We start from the raw sequence: 21222 nt of genomic DNA on the forward strand, positions 1-21222 counted from the left end.
AGATCCAGTAATCTGGGCAAAATTTGGGGTTAGGAAGATTGGTAAAGTCACCACGGATGGGCAGCTAAAATCTTTTGACACACTGAAGTCTTTATATCAGTTACCAAATACACATTTCTTTGGGTATATACAATTAAGAAATGTGTATCAAATGAAATTTAAACATGTTATAGCATTCTCTGTGTCTGTCCTAGAATCCATGTTGAGAGGATGATCTTCAAAAGCCTCTATCTACCATTTATAAGTTCCTTTTCCCTGAGACTGATCGGCTAATGAGTGTGTTTAGGTCTAAGTGGGTGTCGGGCTGTCGGCAGTCCCTGATTTAGACACAGAAGATTGGAAAGATATGTAGGTTGCACCCTTTACCAGACTAATTCCAGACCATGACCCACTGATTCACTACAAATTTCCGTATATACAGTATATGACTCAGACAAAGATAGCTAGAATTTTTGGCTCAGTCACCTGTTCTTGCTGGCGTTGTTCTGCAAGGGGGAGCAGACTTTATGCATATCTTCTGGGATTGCCCTAGTATACAGAAATATTGGAAGGATATTCTAATGTGTATACAGGCGGTGACTACTATTTTTAAGTCCCTCTATAAGACATTGCATGCTTGGGTTGGTGGAGGAGTTGGCCCTTACAACAGCTATACAAACCTTACTCACTTTATTATTCTTTCATGCTAGGAAACGCATAGTCCTGTCCTGGAAGAGTTATACTCCTCCATCTGTAGAGTCCTGGAAGGTTTCGGTGAACAAAGCCTTACCCTTTTATAAAGCCACATATATGAATAGGGGATGGCTTCACTTCTAACTGTAAATGACCAACACCGACCTTACTCAAGGTTATCCTTTTTGCTGCATGAGTTTTTTGGATATGTAACCCTGTGCATCAGATGGGGAAGGTGAATGAGTTTTTCTGCAAAATAATGGTAGGCTTCTGGACCTTCTGAAGAGTGTGGGTGGTTTCTACATATAGTTTCTAACTTATTGTGCAGAAGAATGTGAGAACAAGTTTTCGAACATATGTGTAAACGCATATGTGCCAAAATGTGCATAAATACGTGCAAAAACATACAAAAAAAACATGAGAAAAAATAGAAAACAGGTATATCGTGTACAAGAGGCATTAAACAGAGGAAGATTCAAAGTTTTACATACACAGCAAGTTATAGGATCACGTTTTCCTTAGTACAAGGATCATGTGTGCATGAACTACCTGTTCTGCTTTAGTGCCATGGAGTATATGGTCAGCCCTGTCCTCTTGATTGGCTGCAATGAATTCGGGTATGTAGATTGAAGGCCTGGGCTTAAACTTTTCCATGAAGGGCCTAAGTTGCTCTTGCAGCTGCCAATCTAGAACTTCTGCTCGCTTCATGGCATCAGCCAGATTCAGCGATGATATGTCCCAACCTAAGAAAAATTACATTAATTTTACTCAACTCAAAATCACAGTACGACCCTCCAAGTCATTATTTGCATCCCACATATAAATCAACGAGGTGCTGAATGAAGTGTGGTAGGGGTAGAGTTCTGACTTAAAGCGGGGGTTCACCCTGTTAAAAAAAAAAAAAAAATGTTTTTTTTTATTAGACCATTACATTCGGCATCGTAGCGCGAGCTACGGTATGCCGGTCTTAAATTTTTAAACCCCGTACTCACTGTGCTATCGATGATTGAAGAATCCGGGGAATGGGCGTTCCTATGGTGAGAGAAGGTGATTGACGGCCGGCCCTGGCACGTCACGCTTCTCCGGAAATAGCCGAAATAGGCTTGGCTATTCACGGCGCCTGCGCATAGCCTGTGCGCAGGCGCCGTGAATAGCCGAGACCTACTCCGGCTGTCTTCGGGGAGCGTGACGTGCCAGAGCCGGCCGTCAATCATCCTCCCTCTCCATAGGCACGCCCATTCCCCGCGGGAGTCGGATTCTTCAATCATCTATAGCACAGTGAGTACGGGGTTTAAAAATTTAAGACCGGCATACCGTAGCTCGCGCTACGATGCCGAATGTAATGGTCTAATGACGTGAAGGAGGGTGAACTACCGCTTTAAAGAATATGCTACGCCAACTTATAATTATGTAGCTGAGAACAGAGAAAAACAAAAAAGTATTTAGAATAGATAGGAGAGAGATCTATATCCTACATACACACACAGAATCGTGTAAACCAAACAATTAAAGGGGTTATAAAGGTCCAATTTTTTCCCCCTAAATAGCTTCCTTTACCTTAGTGCAGCACTTACCTCATCCTTCAATTTTGCTTTTAAATGTCCTTATTTCTTCTGAGAAATCCTCATTTCCTGTTCTTCTGTCTGTAACTCCACACAGTAATGCAAGGCTTTCTCCCTGGTGTGGAGTGTCGTGCTCGCCCCCTCCCTTGGACTACAGGAGAGTCAGGATGCTCTCTACATTGCAGATAGAGAAATGAGCTGTGTGTTAGTGGGCATCCTGACTCTCCTGTAGTCCAAGGAAGGGGGCGAGCACGACACTCCACACCAGGGAGAAAGCCTTGCATTACTGTGTGGAGTTACAGACAGAAGAACAGGAAGTGAGGATTTCTCAGAAGAAATAAGGACATTTAAAAGCAAAATCGAAAGATGAGGTAAGTGAAGGACGACTGCACTAAGGTAAAGGGAACTATTTAGGGAAAAAAAATTGTACCTTTACAACCCCTTTAACTTCTCTTATTTGAAACTCCTGTTAAATATGACGATGAGCATGATAAGTGCACTGCAAACAAATACTTGTTAAACCTGCCAAAAATTTGGTGAGCTGAAAACGTTGTGTTCTTTGCCTCTGTTGGCTGTTAGCATTTTTCAGTTCTCTCTGGACTACAGAACACCTCTCTCCCAATGTTATGGAGAAAAGGGGGGTGTTCTGTAGACCTGTCCTGGGAAGGACAACTCTGCTCCTCCACAGATAGGAAGGGAACAGTGTCACCCTACCACAGAGTATGGTACTAGTGTGAGGTGAAAATAAGGGAAATGGCCAGATAAAAGCATAAGGAGACATTACATCTGAGGCTGATAAGCTGCAATATACTACAATGCTGTTCTGGGATTTAGATATGCTTTATAGCTAGAATGATAATATGCATACTACATACTCCAAGACTTAAGACTCCTGTAATTGCGCACAGGGGGACTTGAGATACCAGCACTTTGTAGCATCTGCTATCACACATTATCTGGACAACACCTTCAGCACTGGGTTTACTATCAAGGCAAAAAATTACAGAATTTCACAGTATGTTTGGAATGGATTCTTATGAAGTAAACCTGTTGCTTTGCACATTCAGCAACAGGTTCGCTTTACTACCTCCTTTCCCAGTTCAATCTACATTTGGCCTTTAGGAACGAAAAGAGGAACCACTGTGTGCAATTGAGGAATAAGGAGATGTCTCCTTTGTAAGATCTAAGGTACAACTTACCACACTTACACACAACTCTGTGACAGTGCCGAGTGCCTAAGCAACCATCTAATGACCAGTAAGGTCACATAGAAGAAAAAGTGGAGCCAGGTGTATTGTCCCATTAGCCAAAGTACCTAGTGTTTCTCTAAGTTTCCAGTGGCTGAATGGAGCAGTGGTGAAGTAAAGAGAAGGCATGTGCAAGCTAAGGTGGACAACCGGTAAGTTGGTCTGCTGCTTTGCCATACATACTAAAGAAATCATGTTCAAAAATGATCAAAGTTCTATGGACCAAGGCACACCTCTCACCCCTACATCATATGCTTTGTCAACTAATAAAGACCTCTGAGGTATACAGTAAAACCTTGGATTGCAAGAATAATTCATTCCAGAAGCATGCTTGTAATCCAAGGCATTTGTATATCAAAGCGAATTTTCCCATAAGAAATAATGGAAACTCAAATGATTCTTTCCACAACCATTTATTCATAGGTCCTTCAGTTTATAGTGCATATAAAAAGATTATAGCAATGTGATAGGTTGTGCAACCATAAAATGTCCATCCACAAATGGAAGCCTCCACAAGGGGATCAGAAGCAAAATACATCAGGAGCTACAGAGTATAAAAGAGAAGAGAGGTGCCTCTAATGCCGCGTACAAACGGTCATTTTTCGGGTTGTAAAAAACAAAGTTTTTCAGCCTCTAGATAAAACAAAGTTTTTTTCAACGACATCATTAAAACGACATTGCCTACACACGATAGTGAAAAAAAAATGCTCTTGCAAAGAGCGGTGACGTACAACACGTACGACGGCACTAAAAAGGGGAAGTTCCATTCGGATGGCGCCACTCTTTGGGCTGCTTTAGCTGATTTTGTGTTAGTAAAAGACGATTCGCGCTTTTCTGTCTGTTACAGCATGATGAATGTGCTTACTCCATTACGAACGGTAGTTTTACCAGAACGAGTGCTCCCGTCTCATAAATTGCTTCTGAGCATGCACGTTTTTTTAACGTCATTAAAGCCCACACACGATCATTTTTTACAATTCGAAAAACGGCATTGTTTAAAACGTTGTGAAAAAATAGAGCATGTTCGAATTTTTTTTTTGTCGTTTTTCAGAACCCGAAAAATGCTCTAAAGCCCACACACGATCGTTTTAAATTAAATTTTTTTAAAACTTTGTTTTTTACAACCCAAAAAATGATCGTGTGTACGCGGCATAAGTGTAGCAATATGTTGGTAAATGTTGTACCTTCATTAAATGTAACCATATTGCTACACTTAGAGGCGCCTCTCTTCTCTTTTATACTCTGTAGCTCCTACTGGATTTTGCTTCTAATCCCCTTGTGGAGGCTTCCACTTTATACTCAGTTGTGACATGACACTACTTCGATATGAAGTCAAAATGTATTAAAAAAAAAATTAGCTTGTCTTGCAAAACGCTCTCAAACCAAGTTACTCTCAAACCAAGGTTTTAATGTATTCATATTTTGAATAGTCTAATGGTAGAGATGTTAAAACAAAATGTATTGAAAATTAAGCTTTAGTTTTTATAGTTGGAAGGATTTTCATAACCAAAGACTCTGCTTTGCTTTTTCTGCGCTTCCTGTCTTAGGATCATTAGTCAGTGGAAGTTCTGCTGTGTATGTGTTTGCACCCACTGCTGGATCATCATCATCATGACTGAGCGATGAAACGAGGAGGAAAACTATTGATTTGTGCAATAAACTCAGTTTATTTAAGTTCAAAAAAGTTTTTCCAATTTTCGATGCAAAATAGTGCCTAGCAGAACATTTTAATGCAAAAAAAAAAAAAACACACACACATACAGAGCCTATGGCTAACTGCATGTGTTTTTAATTGCACACTGTCAGTCTGTCATGTCAAACACATTGCGTGAGATAGGATAATCAGAAGGAAGCAAAGCCTTACAAAGCATCACATTGATAAAAAGGCACAGATTAATGTAGCTCTGTAATAATTAACTCATCAGTAAGGCCCCTTTCACACTGGGACGGGGACGGTGGTAAAGCGCTGCTATTTTTAGCGCCGCTTTCAAGCCAATTTCACATCGCTATTCGGCCGCTAGCGCGGTGCTTTTACACCCGCTAGAGGCCGAGAAAGGGTTAAAAACCACCGCAAAGTGCCTCTGCTGAGGCGCTTTGCCGGCGGTATAGCTGCGGTGTCCCATTGATTTTAATATACGCATATTGCATATTTTTTTACCAAAAATATGTCGAATATATACTGGCCTAAACTGAGAAAGAAATTTGTTTAAAAACATTTTGGGGATATTTATTATAGCAAAAGATATTGTTTTTTTGTTTATAGCGCAAAAAATAAAAACTGCAGAGGTGATCGAATACGACCAAAAGAAAGCTCTATTTGTGGGAAAAAAAGGACGTCAATTTTGTTTGGGTAGAGCGTTGCACGACCGCGCAGTTGTCAGTTAAAGCGACGCAGCAAAAAAATGGCCTGGTCATTAACCACTTAAGGACCACTCCTGCAGATATACGTCAGCAGAATGGCACGGCTGGGCACAAGCACGTACCTGTACGTCCTCTTTAAGTGCCCAGCCATGGGTCACGGCATTAGTGGTTAAACTCCAAACATATCTGGTGGTGGTAAAAGCCTGTGACATACACCTTGTCCCCCCCAAAATGTAGCATTCCAGGACTTGACTTGGGTTTTCTTTTATGACAAGCTGGTGTAAAAAAAAAAAAATATATATATATATATATATATATATTATAGAGATATATATATATCTATTTTAAGACTTTCAATATTTAAAACAAGGTTTTAGTCAGCCCTGCAGGCCAGCAGAGGAGAATAAGAAATAGGGTATGGTGTTATCTGCTTACAGTAAATGTGAAGTCGCAACTCACAGTAGCCATTAGTTAATAATGTGTTTTGCTACTTCTTATTTTCACTTTAACCACACATGCATTCATAATTAAAGCTCACCATCAAAGACAATATCATTAGGATGGACCATGGGAAGGAGATCACGAAAAGGTATAAAGATTTCGCCATCAGGTCCACGGCCCAGACAAACGGTTGATGACTGAAACAAGGACCCATAATAGTTTGCAACCTGGAACAATAAAATAAGTTTACATTATCTACAAGAAGGTTTATTAGACTGCTACGCACTCAATAACCCTGTGTAAACCAATATAATCTTATCTCTCTGCTAAAACTTATCAGGAGTAAAATGTAAAGGAGGTCAGAAAGGACAGCCATGGTTAGCCCTAGATTACACAACAAAGTCAACCTGTCACAAATGGGCTTATGTAAGAATCCTAGTCATCAAGAATGAGTCCTTACATTTAAAGAGCACCTGTCATTTCAGATCCATTATGGCAGCGCCTGTAAGCGGGTATCCACTCACCTGCTGCTGCAACATCCCTCACCTTGTTGTGTCACTGCCGCATCACCAGTCGTCCCATTAAAGTGAATGGGACTGTCGGTGAGTCAACAGCGGGTCAGATGAGGAGCGGCTGGAGGACAGAGATGACGGTTGCTCTTTAAATATTATGATTTAAATTAAGTTGATTTAAATCAAGCCTTTTTACTGGTTATTTAAATCATGATTTAAATAGACTTGATTTAAATCAAATCCACCCGGTTTAGAAGTTTCAACATGTGCAGGTTTGGCCAGTTTATAGTTTAAAGAATAATGACCCATTTACATTCTTGTGGTGCATTAACGTTACAACATCAATTAAAATAAATAGGCTGCCAAAGCACCAAAATGTCCAGAATTGGAAATAACACAAAATGTATAAAACAATGCACCACATGGCACTATGATGTGTTGCGGTGCATTGCAACACATGTGCATTGCCATAAAATGCTGGGGTGCCATTCAAAATGAATGCCACCACAGTGCATGTAATGAGCATTGCCACGCATTAAGTGGGTTCCACACTGCACAGGTCTAAAAGGGCCCATGTGCACCCCAAGACAACTTCCCAGTGAACCTTTTTTTACAAGCAGACTGTAAGAAATATTAAGGCAACATGTGCAGGAGATATACTATCAGTGCATACTTTGCTGCCAGAAGCCCTCCTGATGGTTAGAGTGACTCTCTGGAGGTTGTTATTTTCATAAGTCCAGGCACCCTGTATGTGGCAACGGCAGTGCCTGCTTATAGGGAAAGGATACAGCACTGTAGTGTGCCCTCCGTGCTCATTTACCACTCTTAGAAGGCCAGCATGGAGTAGTAGAGCAGAGCTACGCATGTTACTTTAAAATCTACTAAAAATTTATCAAAACTAACATTTCAGTTTTTCATAGATGCTGGAAAGTTAAACTACCTGATATGCTGAAGATCTGAAACAATGTCACATTACAAAGGTAAGTTACACAATCATTAAGTGAGACTCTACTTAAAATAAAGACAAAATATGGTTAACAATATTTATTGGTTGTATGGCTAACATTATTTACCTTCTTTCCCGATTTGGTCATCCATGAAAGACCCATTTGATTGGCCAACACTGCTGCTGTAACGGTTGTTCCATTATTTCCACCCCAGCCAACCAGCATTACTCCTAGTTTTGGTACCTTCTTTTCAGTCCTGAAAGTAAACTTGGTGGAACATGGTTTAACCTGTAGAAAAAAAAATGTTGGGTAAAAACATGAGTTTTGTTTGTTCCTGATCTTAGACATATCGGTAGCAGATGAAAGATGACAGACCCCTTCTATTCCTCACTAGTCTGCACAATGGGGGAGAATTACTGAAACTGGTGCAGCTCTGCATAGTAACCAATCACCTTCTAGGTTTTATTGTCAAAGCCTAATTGAACAAGCTGAAGTTAGAAAGTTAGAAGCGCATTGGATATTACCGTATGTGCAGCTGCAACAGATTTTAGTGCACAACCCCCCCCCCCCCCCCCCAATCTCTCTCTCTTCTGATTGGTTCACACCAAAACAGAGTTCACAAAGGCTTGTTCTGTGACCGTTTCCCACATCGCAGGGGAACATGCTGCCCTTGCAAGTACAAATTAATTTGTTAATGGCACCACAAACACATCTCACAAGCAGCGATTTCTGTGGGCACCAAATCGCATGGTGCAGTGTGTTCTGAAAAAACAAATGGGCTGCAAAACTGGAAGGCACAGAAACATGGCGTTCCTGTGTGAAATGGCCCTTACATTGTGTAGCTAACATCAGGGAGCAGAACTTTAGCTATAATGCATGTTAAACCAGTATTAAACTCAAAAGAAAACATGTATTACTTTGCCAATTCTTAGATGTGATGGCTGCATTCAGTTTCAATCAGACTCTAAACATTAAGCTATAAACATTAAGTTATAAACATTAGATTACCAAGTTATAAATCATGAAAAAAAAAGATCCCTCCATTTGAAAATGTTGGGGATTGATAAATATGCACTGCACTGGAGAGGAAGCAATTTAACAAAAATGAATGTCCCTTATGGCTTAAATGGGATTTAAACAGTTTTGTTAATATTTTTTGGGTTGATTTTAATTAAGATTTGTTTAATTTTATTTTTTTGGCAAAGGGTGCAGACTTCATATAAATTAAGAAATTATTATGAAATCTGACCACTAGATGGAGTTTGTGTTATCTACTCTGCATTTACTTACTATAGATACATTTTTCTTTTATTTTATTATGAAATAGTTCAACCAGAAAAAAAAAAAAATACATACATACAATCTCATATTCACAATCCTTCACCCACAGTTGATCCAGAGGAAGGCAAAAAACCCCAGCAAAGCATTTATTTTAAGTTTTTAATGCAATTGTGTTTTTAATGAGTTTGAATACATTTTATGCATTTAGGCATTAATGGGTGATGCGATTTGAGAGGCGACACTTACAGGCTTATGTTGTATAGAAGGGAAGAATCAGCACATCCAGCCAGCCCCTTGAAGATGTCCTTTTGGAGGAAACACATCAGGGTGAAGCATGTGTTGTAGCTATCACGCCCAGGGGAGGTGGCAGCAGTGCTGGTTTTATTACATGCAATTGCTTTATATCTATATGTGATTAGAGACACAATACATGGGATGCCTGTTTATTTATTTCATGAAATCACATGCATGATGGAGGTGGAGTGCTGGTAGTGAATCCCTACTGATGTGTCCTGTGGTTCTCAAATGCCTTTTGGAGTATTCTGCTGCTGCGATCCTCTCTGACAGTCTCTGATCCGTGGGAGAATGATCCCTGATTCAAACACACCATTTTAGAACTGTAACGTGGGGTCTACTAAATTGGTAAGAGGTTGTATGTGGTGGTGGTGAGAGTGATATTTGATCTATGTCAGTAGTGGTGGTAGAACTCACTGGATTGTTCATGTATTTTTTGATGTTATGTTTATTGCACTATGGAAATAGTGGTGTTACTTACTTGGTTATACAAACTTTTTTTTTTTTTTTAAACATTTACATAATCAATTACACACATTAAAAACCAATCTCATAGAAAGCCCCAAGCATTGAAACATACTCCTAAATCAAAAAAATCTTCTCATCTATTATTAGTATCCATTTCTCATCATACATGATCACAAAAAAGCAGAGTTCCACCTATTTAAAAGTTAGCAGCTACAAAAAGTGTAGCTGCTGACTTTTGATAATCGGACACTCACCTGTTCCCACGGTCCAGCGATGCGGGGAGAATGAAGCCCCGCTCCTCTCCCTCTCTGCGGCACCGGCATTGTAACTGTGGGCGCCCGGCTGTGGCTACACAGCTGGGTACGTATTGCGCATGTGCGAGCCACACTGCGAATGGCCGGGCAATCTTCTGGGACCTGCGATGTGTCCTAGAAGATTGCAGGGAGGGGATAGAGGTGAACTTCCTTCCGGTGCCATGGAGCCCCCAGGAGGAAGAGGGAGCTGGATGCCTGGGGACCCTGCCTGGGCACCCTGAACCATCCAGAAGCAGATGGGCTACAACTGACAGCCTGGTTTCTGAAGAAGATCTAGGAGCCAAGGGTCTGTCAAAGAAGCTTGTTAATACCCTGCTCTCCAGTAGGAAAAAAGTGACACAGGCTATTTACTTAAAAGTATGGAAAAAGTTTAACTCCTGGTGCTCTTCTAAAAGCTTCCAAGTCAAAAGTATAGTTTCAGTCCTAGAATTTCTCCATGGTGGAATGGGGAAGGGGTTGGCAGCCACTAAAAACCAAGGTGGCTCTTTCTGTTTTTTTTTTTTTTAAAGACTCTATCCAAAGAATTGTAAATTTTTTAGAATTAGGGCTCTTGCACAGAATAGGCCGGTAGCCCTTAAAGTTTTTTCCAGTTTGGGATCTATCCATTGTATTGCAAGGTCTCATGGAGGCTCCTTTTGAACCCTTGCAGGAAGCATCCCTAAAAGATTTAGAGGTAGTTCAGGTACAGCGGCGTACCTTTTGGCCGGTGTAGCGCATCTCATATGCGCTACGCCGGCGTAAATCAGGGAGCCTAGAACGGTATTCTGCAAGATCTGGCGCCGTACGTTGCGCCGGCGTAATGTAAATAGGCAGGCGTAAGCCCGCCTAATTTAAATGTGGATGGTAGTGTGCGTGTTGTATACAAATTAGCCGTGACCCCATGTAAATGTTTTCACAAACGAACGGCGCATGCGCGCGCATGCTCAGAGTCACGTCGCATATACTCCCTAAGATACGTCGGCTCAATGCTTTCGGCGTGAACGTAACCTACGCACAGCCCCATTCACGTACCACTTACGTAAACGACGTAAAATTTGACGGCTGTTCCGACGTCCATACCTTAACATTGGCTGCGCCTCATATAGCAGGGGTAACGTTACGCCGGACGTAAGCCTTACATAAACGGCGTAGCGGGCGCAAGTACATTCGTGAATCGGCATATCTAGGTCGTTTACATATTCTACGTGTAAATCTAAGGAAGCGCCCCTAGCGACCAGCGTAAATATGCACCCTAGATACGACGGCGTACCAACACTTACGACGGTCGAAGGAAGCTGTAATTCAGGCGTATCTAGCTCCCAGAATGGCACGCATGGATACGAAGGCGCATCTTTATACTTACGCGGCGTATCTATAGATACGCCGACGTAAAGCAATGCTGAATCTAGCTCTTAGTTCTTAAAAAAAAAAATTGTGCCCATTACGTCAGCCAGAAAGATCAGTGAGCTTCAGGACTTGGCGGTCACGGAACCCTCCTTGACGTTTTTTTCAGATCGAATAATTCTTCTCGGCTCCAGCCAATCCAGGAAGGAAGCTTTTCATACTTTGGATATGAGGAGATGCTTGCTACATTACCTAACAGTCACCAAAACATTTAGGAAATCAAACGCTCTCTTCATAATTTTCTCTGACTTCAGAAAGGGAGAAAAATCTTACAAGAGAACTTAAAGCAGAAGTTCACCCTAAAAAAAAATTCAAAAATTACCTTGAGCCGACCAGTTAGACTGTGGGAAGGCTGAGTTTTTTTTTTTTTTTCATACATACCGTGTTAGCGGTGTTTCATCCCTCGGCTTCCGGGTACGATTCTAGCGGGGCTGGGCGTTCCTAGTTGATTGACGTTCCTCCGACCGGCGCATACTGCGCGTCACGACTTTCCGAAAGAAGCCGAACGTCGCTGCGCAGGCGGCGTATAGAGCCTACTCTATATGGCGCCTGCGCAATGACGTTCGGCTTCTTTCGGAAAGTCGTGACGCGCAATATGCGCCGGTCGGAGGAACGTTATTTAACTAGGAACGCCCAGCCCCGCTAGAATTGTACCCGGAAGCCGAGGGATGAAACACCGCTAACACGGTATGTACGAAAAAAAAAAACACCAGTCTCCCCGCAGTCTAACCGGTCGGCTCAAGGTATTTTTAGAAAAAAAAATTTAGGGTGAACTTCCACTTTAAGGTAGGTGGCTTAAATAGGCAATCATAGAATCCTACAAAGCTAAGGGAGAAGTACCTCCTTCAGGTATCACTGCTTACTCTACAAATTCAACGGCAGTTTCCTGGGATGAAAGGACCTGTTCCACTCCTGAAGAAATATGGAAGGCTGCTGCTACCTAGTCCAACTTCTCTACATTCCTCTGGCACTATAGGTTTTTATAGGTTGGACCTGCTTTCCTCCGCAGATCAACCCTTCGGCAGAAAGGTGCTGCAGGCAGTGGTCCTACCCTAGGGTAAGTTTCTCAGTTATCCTCTCCGAAGCTGTCCTGAAAGGCGATTTGAGAAAAAACATAGACTTACCGGTGATGGTATTTCTAAGAGCCTTTCAGGACAGTCGTTACTACCCTACCTGTTGTCTTAGAAGTGTTTTAAGTATCTGTTATGGCTGTTGGTGGTTTTCTGTGCTTTATTTTCCAGCAAGTCGGAGGCAACATGATAACTGAGGCCATGGTGGAAGAGGAGGGTTTATAAAGCTACATGTGTTTCCTGGTAAATGGGTGGAACTACGCTCTCTCCAAGGCTGTCCTAAAATGCGATTTGAGAAATAAGCTTTATACAACTGCCAACCTATACACAGATTTGTTTTCTATGAATAAAGCTGGGTATTAGAGTTGGGTTGAACACCCCCTTCCACCCCGGTTTGCGCCAGAACTCTCAAACCTCGCAAAAGTTCAGACCCAAACTCCGAACCCTATTAAAGTCTATGGGTCCTAAACTTGAAAAATTAAAAGTGCCCATTTTGAAGGCTTACATACAAGTTATTGGCCATAAAAAGGATATGGGGGCCCGGGTATGGCCCAAGTACTGCCCTGGGGGACATGTTTCAATGCCAAAAAAATAAAAAGATTGTTTTTACAGGAGCAGTAATTTTAACAATGCTTTAAGTAAAAAAATAAAACATTAGTCTGCCTGTAAAGTGGCGCATCTGTACCATGTATAGAACCTGCTGCAGCAAAAAAAAAATGACATTTAAATTTCCAGCAATATAATAATATTGCTGGCAATAGAATAAAAAAAAAAAGAAAAAGCGTGGGTGTCTCCCCCCCCCAAATCTATACCAGGCCTATTTGAGCATGCAGGCTGGCAGGCCACGAAAGGGGAGGGGCGAGCTACTTCTCCTAAAGTATACCAGGCCACATGCCGTCATATAGTTTAGGAGTTTAGCAGTTTAGGAGTTTTAAAAAAAAAGCTCCATCTGCAATGAAGGCTAAACTGCCGACTGCAGGCTCTGCTGTTTAACAGTTCTTATATAGGTAAGGGGCGGGGCCACCTGGTGGCTCCTGGTGTCAAAAGCGGGTGGTGCCACCAAGTGACGTTGCTAGGTGGCCCTGCCCACCTATATAAGAACTGTCAAACTGCGGAGCCTGCAGTTGGTGGTCAGCCTTTGTCGTAGGTGGAGCTTTTTTGTCTCCTTATTTCAGGTGCGGCAGTGGCACGGGCGTCGTGATTGACAATGGATCTATGTCGGGGATATTTTGTTTTTATTTTTAATATAGGAATTGTCAAAAATTGTGTCTGTGTTTTTTATTTTTTTTATTTTGGTGAATGGATAGGGGTAGACTTGCAGACCCCCACCACCACAACATGGGGACAAGGTACTTTGTTGTAGGGGGGGGCAGAGCTCACTCGTCCCCCCTCCCCCTTTCTAGCCTGCCAGGCTGCATGCTTAGACAAGGGTCTGGTATAGATTTTGGGGGACCCCACTGCATTTTTTTGTTTTTAAATCTTGATGGGGGGCTTCCCCTTAAAATCCATACCAGGCCCAAAGCAGTGGTATGTGGGGAAGCCTGTTGACAGCTGATAACTCATCAGTTGTGAAGGCCTGCAAAGCTTTTGCCCAATCAGAGCTTAGAATGCATTATGCAGCGCACAATGCATTATGTGGCGCTCAGCGGGCAACCGTCCCACTGAGTGCCCAGCAAATTCGGGTGTTCGCCGAACTTGTGCTCGGCTCGAACCGTTCGCCCAACTCTACTGGGTGTACACATACTAAAAGTCGACTGTTTCAGCAGGCCTTTTTTTTTGTCACCAAAACACTAAAACTAGAAAGCTAAAAAGGAGAAAAAAAAGGTGCACGTAGAATCTTCAGAATTTAACACTTTTGGGTGTGACGGATACCTCTGTCTCCCTGCTACACACTGTTATTCCTACCCAAGGCCAATGCCACTACCTTACTAGCATACCCCTGCAACTCTCATGCCGCGTACACACCATCACTTTATGTGATGAAAAAAAATTACGTTTTTAAAAACGTCACTTTAATTGACTGTGTGTGGGGGAAAACGTCGTTTTATGTCTTGTAAAAAACGACCAAAAAAAATTGAAGCATGCTTCAATTTTATGTGTCGTTTTTCAAAAGTGCACTTTTTACTTCACAGAAATTGACCGTGTGTAGCAAAAAACGTCGTTTTCTAAGACGTTTTTTCATCCACGCATGCCCAGAAGCTACTTATGAAGCAAGCTTCAATGGTAAAACGTGGTGGAACGTAACCTCACTTTGCAAGATCATTGTGAGAAAACGATGGTGTGTAGGCAACTTCGTCTTTGAAAATTGAAGTTTCAAAAACGTCATTTTTTACTTCACAGAAAGTGTCGTTTTTTTTCATCACATAAAGTGATGGTGTGTACGCGGCATCATACTTCTAACCTGGCAAATCAACAGCCTGAACAACCACTGCATAAACAATCCACCCTGAAGGGAGATTCTTTAGGAAACCCAAATAGATCACTACATGTCATCCCACTGTGATTGGTGCACACACACGCACAGTGTAAACACTCTGCAATGGCGAATACCCTACACATTCGGTCTAAATAAGTTACCTAGTGCAAGGAATAGACGGCAGGACTTATCAGCAAATGGTTTCCCTAAATGGGTACCAAAGCTTACAAATTTATCATTTACAGTCGGGGCTATATTTAAAGTTCTGTGACCTTATCGAAACATTAAATCGTTGGATAAGCGTTTTTCAAAAAGTCACACCACAAGATGAATGTGAAAATAAAGTATATTATTTGGTGTAATATAACAAAATAAAACAATAAAAAAATTGCTTTTGCATTACATTACCTTGGTAACCCCATTTTCTTCATACACTTGGGTAGTGCTGTAGTTGTAATCGGCTTCTATAACATCCTTTAAATAGCGTACATTGGGACTCTCAACCTTAAATTTCTCAGCCATGATTAAACTATTAAAAAAAAAAAAAAGTTTGAAAAGTAAATCACATTTAAAAAAACACTGCAATCAAAGCAACAAGTAATAATCCACTTATTAGGCCGGGTACACACGAACAAACATGTACGGTGAAAGCGGTCCGTCGGACCGTTTTCACCGTACATGTCTGCCAGAGGGCTTCTGTACGATGGTTGTACACACCATCGTACAGAAGTCCGCGCGTAAACAATACGCAGGGCGTGTCCGCGTCGTCGCCGCGACTATGACGCGGAGACGTGGGCGGGCCTGCCATTTAAAGGCTTCCACGCATACGTCGAAGTAATTCGACGCATGCGAGGGACGGCGGGCGCCTGGACATGTACGGTAGGTCTGTACTGACGACCGTACATGTCCGAGCGGGCAGGATTCCAGCGGACGGTTTTAAAACACGTCCAGGAATATTTGTCTGCTGGGAAAAGGCCCGGCGGGCAAATGTTTGCTGGAATTCGGCCCGCTCGCGCCCACACACGACCGAACATGTATGCTGAAACTGGCCCGCGGACCAGTTTCAGCATACATGTTTGGTCGTGTGTACGGGGCCTGACTGTTCCAAGTTCCTAAAAGTTTCTGCAGCCTAAAGGGCCATACATACGGGCGAATATCGGGCAACATAGTGCAAAAGAAAAGGGCCGACATTCGGCCTGTGTTCTAGGCTTTAGGATGCATGGAGAGTGTATACTGCAAAATCTCTGACAATGTTCAACTTATAGGTTGACCTTGTGTCTTTTTCAACCAGACTAACTATGTAAGAAACCAAAGCAAATAGAATTTAAGCACTGAGCAGCCACTGTTCAGTGGACAATTTTCCACCTTGCTCCTTTAATTTTTCAGTTAAAGGATGTTGGGCTGACAGGACCACCCACTTTCCACCCCAGTGGATTTCAGCTGATCAGGGTCCCCTTCAGAGTCTCCGATACATCACGGTCCCCATCAGAGTTCCCCTAATGCCTTGTACACATGATCAGAATTTTCAATGAAAAAAGTCAGACGGACTTTTTTCATCGGATATTCCGACCGTGTGTGGGCCCCATCTGACTTTATTCGTTGGAGTTTAGAATAAACTGTGTGGAACTTCGACGGAGAAAAAACTACGCATGCTCAGAATCAAGTCGACGCATGCTCGGAAGCATTGAACTTAATTTTTCTCAGCTTGTCGTAGTCTTTTACGTCACCGTGTTTTAGACGGTCGTTTGGTCTGACGGTGTGTATGCAAGACAGCTTGAACGGAATTCCGACGGAAAATTCCATCGGATTTTATCCCATCGGAATTCCGATCAAGTGTACAGGGCATTACATTTGGGTCTCGATCAGAGTTCCACATGCATCAGGGTCCTAATAAGAGTTGCTCTTACATCAGAATTCCCATTAGAGCCCCCCACATTAGTGTCTCCGTCAGAGTCCGCCATATCACTGTAAGGTTTACAGCATGGCTTTAGCAGCTAGGAGGTGGAACAAGTTTTGGACAATGAAAGTTCTGTCCTGTGAAAACTGGGGCAAGCGAGTCATTGGTCGCTAGGATGCTGGCAGGAGAAACACCATAGGCAGTCTCTGCTGACCTGAATCCTCAATCACTGCACTGGATCCACAACGAACCCTAGCTGAAAGCCAGGAAAAAACCTTGTAGCAGGCAGAATGTGGCCTACAGGCCATAGTTTGAAAGCCCCTGGGTTAAAGAAAAAGCCATAAATTAGACATAGTGGGGTAGATTCAGGTAGGGCTGCGCACTTTTAACACTAACGTTTTAACGCTACGCCTCTGTAAATTACTTGCGCTACGCTTCATTCACGAAGCAGTAGCTCCGTAATTTGCGTGTGCGCTCCGTAAAACTGGCCGGCGTAAGCGCGCGTAATTTAAATGATCCCGTAGGGGGCGTGGATCATTTAAATTAGGCGCGTTCCCGCGCCGAACGTAGTGCGCATGCTCCGTCGGAAAACTTTCCAGACGTGCATTGCGGTAAATGACGTCGCAAGGACGTCATTTGCTTCAACGTGAACGTAAATGGCGTCCAGTGCCATTCACGATTCACTTACGCAAACGACGTAATTTTCAAAATTCGCGACGCGGGAACGACGGGTATATTTAGCATTGGCTGCTCCTGCTAATAGCATGAGCAGCCTTACGCAGAAACCGACGAACGCAAACGACGTAAAATGCGAACGCCGGGCGCGCGTACGGTTGTGAATCGGCATGAGTATGCAATTTGCATACTCTACGCTGACCACTACGGGAACGCCACCTAGCGGCCAGCGTAAGAATGCAGCCTACGATACGACGGCATAAGAGCCTTATGCCAGTCATATCTTAGGCTGCAGTCGGCGTATCGAGCTTTCTGAATACAGAAAGTCGATACGCAGGCGATACTTAGCAATTATGCTGCGTATCTATGGATACGCAGGCGTAATTGCTACCTGAATCTAGGCCAGTGACTTTTTCTTTATCTTTATTGAAAGGACTTAATTCGTCATTTTTTTAATAACAAACATGTCATACTTACCTCTTCTGTGCAGTTAGTTTTGCACAGAGCAGCCTGGATCCTCCTCTTCTTGAGTCCCTCTTCGCTGCTCCTGGCCCCTCTCTCCTATTGAGTGCCCCCACAGCAAGCATCTTGCTATGGGGGCACCCGAGCCGAGTCACAGCTCCCTGTGTCCATTCAGACACTGAGCCCCGACCCGGCCCTACCCCCTCTCTCCTGATTGGCTAACTGACGTAGATGGACAGCTGCGGGAGCGAATGGTGCCATTGCTGTCTCTCAGCCAATCAGGAGGAGACACTCGTGGACATCGGTGGAGAGAGACTGGGCTCAGATAAGTAATGAGTGGGTACTGGGGAGGCTGCTTATAAACTCAAGAATGCATTAAAGGGGTTGTAAACCTTTGTATTTTTTCACCTTGCATTAGGGTGAAAAAACACCTTGCAGTCAACGAGCTCCCCCCCCGAGCCCCCTGTTTTACTTACCTGAGCCCCAAATCTCCAAGGGCGCGATCCTGCGTCTTTCTCCCCATGCCTGATCAGCTCTTCATTGGATAGATTGATAGCAGCGCAGCCATTGGCTCTCGCTGCTGTCAATCAAATCCAATGATGCGGCCGCCGGAGGGCGGGCAAGGCCAAGTCATACAATCAGCGGCTATGGACGCCGATTGTATGGCATGGGAGCACGCCTGAAAGCTAACCCCCTCGGGAGAGAGCTTCCCAGAGGGGGTTAGCTCTTGCGGGGAGGAGCCCCGAGAGAACCGCCATGGGACCCCAGAAGAGGACGATTGGGGCCACTCTGTGCAAAACTAACTGCACAGGGGAGGTAAGTATAACATGTTTTGATGCAAAAACACATCAGAAACACACCCGCAATTAGAGCCGGTTCACACAGGGGCGGCACGACTTCGGGGGCGACTCGGCCAGGCGACATGAATACGACATCTAAGGCGACTTGCAAAATGATTTCTGTATAGAAGTCAATGCAGGTCGCCCCGAGTCGCCCCCCAAGTAGTACAAGAACAGTTTTCTAAGTCGGAGCGACTTGCATCGCTCCTATTAGAACGGTTCTATTCACTAGAATGGGACGCGACTTGTCAGGCGGCTGCGTCGTCTGACGAGTCGCCCCAGTGTGAACCGGGCACCGAAAACTGCAAAAACATATACAGGTATATGTGTTTTTACCACATTTTTGCAACCGAGCAGTATGAAAGTAGCCCAAGGCCCCTTTCAGACGAAGCAGAATCCACCTGCTCAGCAACGGATCTCTCCACTGATTACTGATGAGAAGGCGGATGACAGGGCAGTGCCTGTCTGTTTTTAGTAGACCAGATGCCAGCGGATGTCTGCTGACATCCGCCGCTTCATAGAGAGCAATGGTTGGTCCGATCAGGTCCAGATGGAACTGATCGGTCCACTGGTGTGAAAGAGGCCTAACTGTGTACAGTTTAGCTGGACTCGCATGATTTCATTCCCGCATGTCAGTCTCGACTTCGGAGGGCGATTTCAGAGACATCTGTGAAGGCTTCTGCACAGATGTATATTGAAATCGCACCCCAAAGTCACCAAAAGTAGTACAGAAACTACTTTTGGGAATCGGTGCGGCTCCCGCAGCCGATTCGGATTTTGCCATTGCTGCCAATTGCTTTCGATTTGGCATGCGATTTGACATGTGAAATCGCATGACAAATTGCTCCAGTAAATGATCATGGTGGCCATACATGCTTATCTGATTGATGTACAGCTCAAAACAAAAACAGTCGTAACTATCCCTGTGATTGCTGGAGACTTGATTTCAGTCGGATCCGAGTGGATTGTCCAGGACGGAAAATCATTGATTGATTTGCATTAATCGGCAGCAAATGATAAGATCGGATGGTGGAAATTGATGCAGTCAATAATTTAGGATTGTATCCTCCGACTATACTCCAAAATCCACTTGCGATCAAGGCAGAACAATAAAGCTTGTCCATAGTAGATACCTGCTGACATATGTATGGGAGTACACAGAGATCCATATTGACAGAAGGGAGGTGGCCAATCCTAGGGGGGAGGACTCTGTTACATCACATAGAAATCAATGGTCAGTGACCAGAACACACCAAAGCGTCCCTATGTGCTCATTCATTGATAGTCCTGATATGGGAACCCCTGACAGCTTGTCCTCAGAATAGAACTATTAATAAAGTAGCATGGACTGCACTCTGCTTCTACAAGGTCCTCTTCCTACGCCCGCTCTTACGTCATACTGAGAGAGAATGACGGAGCACCCCACAGCCAGAAGAATACATTTCTCTATACACTTCTACAATGAGAAGGCAGCCAGCTGCTATACATTCCCTGTACACAGAGCCCTTCCTCACTCACCCGTCCTTACAGGAAATGTCCGTACAGGAAGATGCCGGTACAGCCTGATCTTGTGTGGTAATGCGATCTCCGGCTTTACAGCTTCATATCGGCTTCCTATTCCCCGCCCAATACATCTCTCCACTGTCTGACCACGCCCCTTACACGCCCTCTGTAATACAAAGCCGCGAGATGGGCGGGAAGTACACGTGCACTCCGCTGACAGGCAAACGTGTCGTCTGATGATGTCTACGGAATAGAAGTGGGCCAAAGGTACTTCCTGACAGACTCACTCAACTCCTCACAGGAGCCTACATAACAGCTTCATGGGGGGCACGTGCTGTTTGTTGTTAAAGTGTTACATAGCCCTCTGTGGACCTTGTCCTGTACCCTGCAGTCATGTAATGTCTCATTGGTTGTACTTGTATAACCAGTTTTATGGACACCACCATAAGCATTCTGACGCCTGTCCATGTCTGCTGTCTTTCGCTCAGTGGTATTATAAAGTACATCTCCACCAGTGGCGGACTGACCATTCGGGCACTGCCCGGGTGCCCCATGACACTAGAGGGCCCCATTAGGGTTGACAGCCTTGGTAAAACCATAGACAGTAAAAATCTGTGTTTTTTTTTTCTTTTTAAATCCTAAAATTATAGCTGCTCTGCCTCTCCAGTACCTATTCAGTGTGTGTGTGTATGTATATTGTGTGTCTGTGTATACTGTGTGGCCCCATAATCTGCTGCCCAGGGGCCCCATAATCTCCTATTGCCCGGGGGCCCCATGAGTTGTCAGTCCGCCCCTGATCTCCACTTCCATACTTGTTCCTCTCTTTCCCACTGTGCCATTCTCCTCCACTTCCATACATGTTCCTCTCTTTCCCACTG

At 43.7% G+C, this 21222-nt stretch overlaps 1 protein-coding gene across 2 annotated transcripts in view; it reads right to left on the reverse strand.

Moving 5' to 3' along the window:
* ISYNA1 (inositol-3-phosphate synthase 1) overlaps positions 1 to 20482 on the reverse strand; it is a 55669-nt gene extending 35187 nt beyond the window's left edge. The window contains exons 1-5 of one of the 2 annotated variants that reach the window (XM_040322795.1): positions 20360 to 20482; positions 15377 to 15497; positions 7869 to 8030; positions 6381 to 6510; positions 1222 to 1415 (exon numbers count right to left, since the gene is read on the reverse strand). In XM_040322795.1, coding sequence (XP_040178729.1) covers positions 1222 to 1415; positions 6381 to 6510; positions 7869 to 8030; positions 15377 to 15490 — 600 coding nt within the window. In that variant the 5' untranslated portion in view covers positions 15491 to 15497; positions 20360 to 20482. The remainder of the gene's footprint in view (positions 1 to 1221; positions 1416 to 6380; positions 6511 to 7868; positions 8031 to 15376; positions 15498 to 20359) is intronic. The other variant, XM_040322804.1, reaches the window with a different exon arrangement.
* Between the last annotated feature and the right edge of the window lie 740 nt (positions 20483 to 21222).

The sequence above is a fragment of the Rana temporaria genome, chromosome 1 (assembly GCF_905171775.1).
Source record: "Rana temporaria chromosome 1, aRanTem1.1, whole genome shotgun sequence".
Classification (NCBI taxonomy): domain Eukaryota; kingdom Metazoa; phylum Chordata; class Amphibia; order Anura; family Ranidae; genus Rana; species Rana temporaria.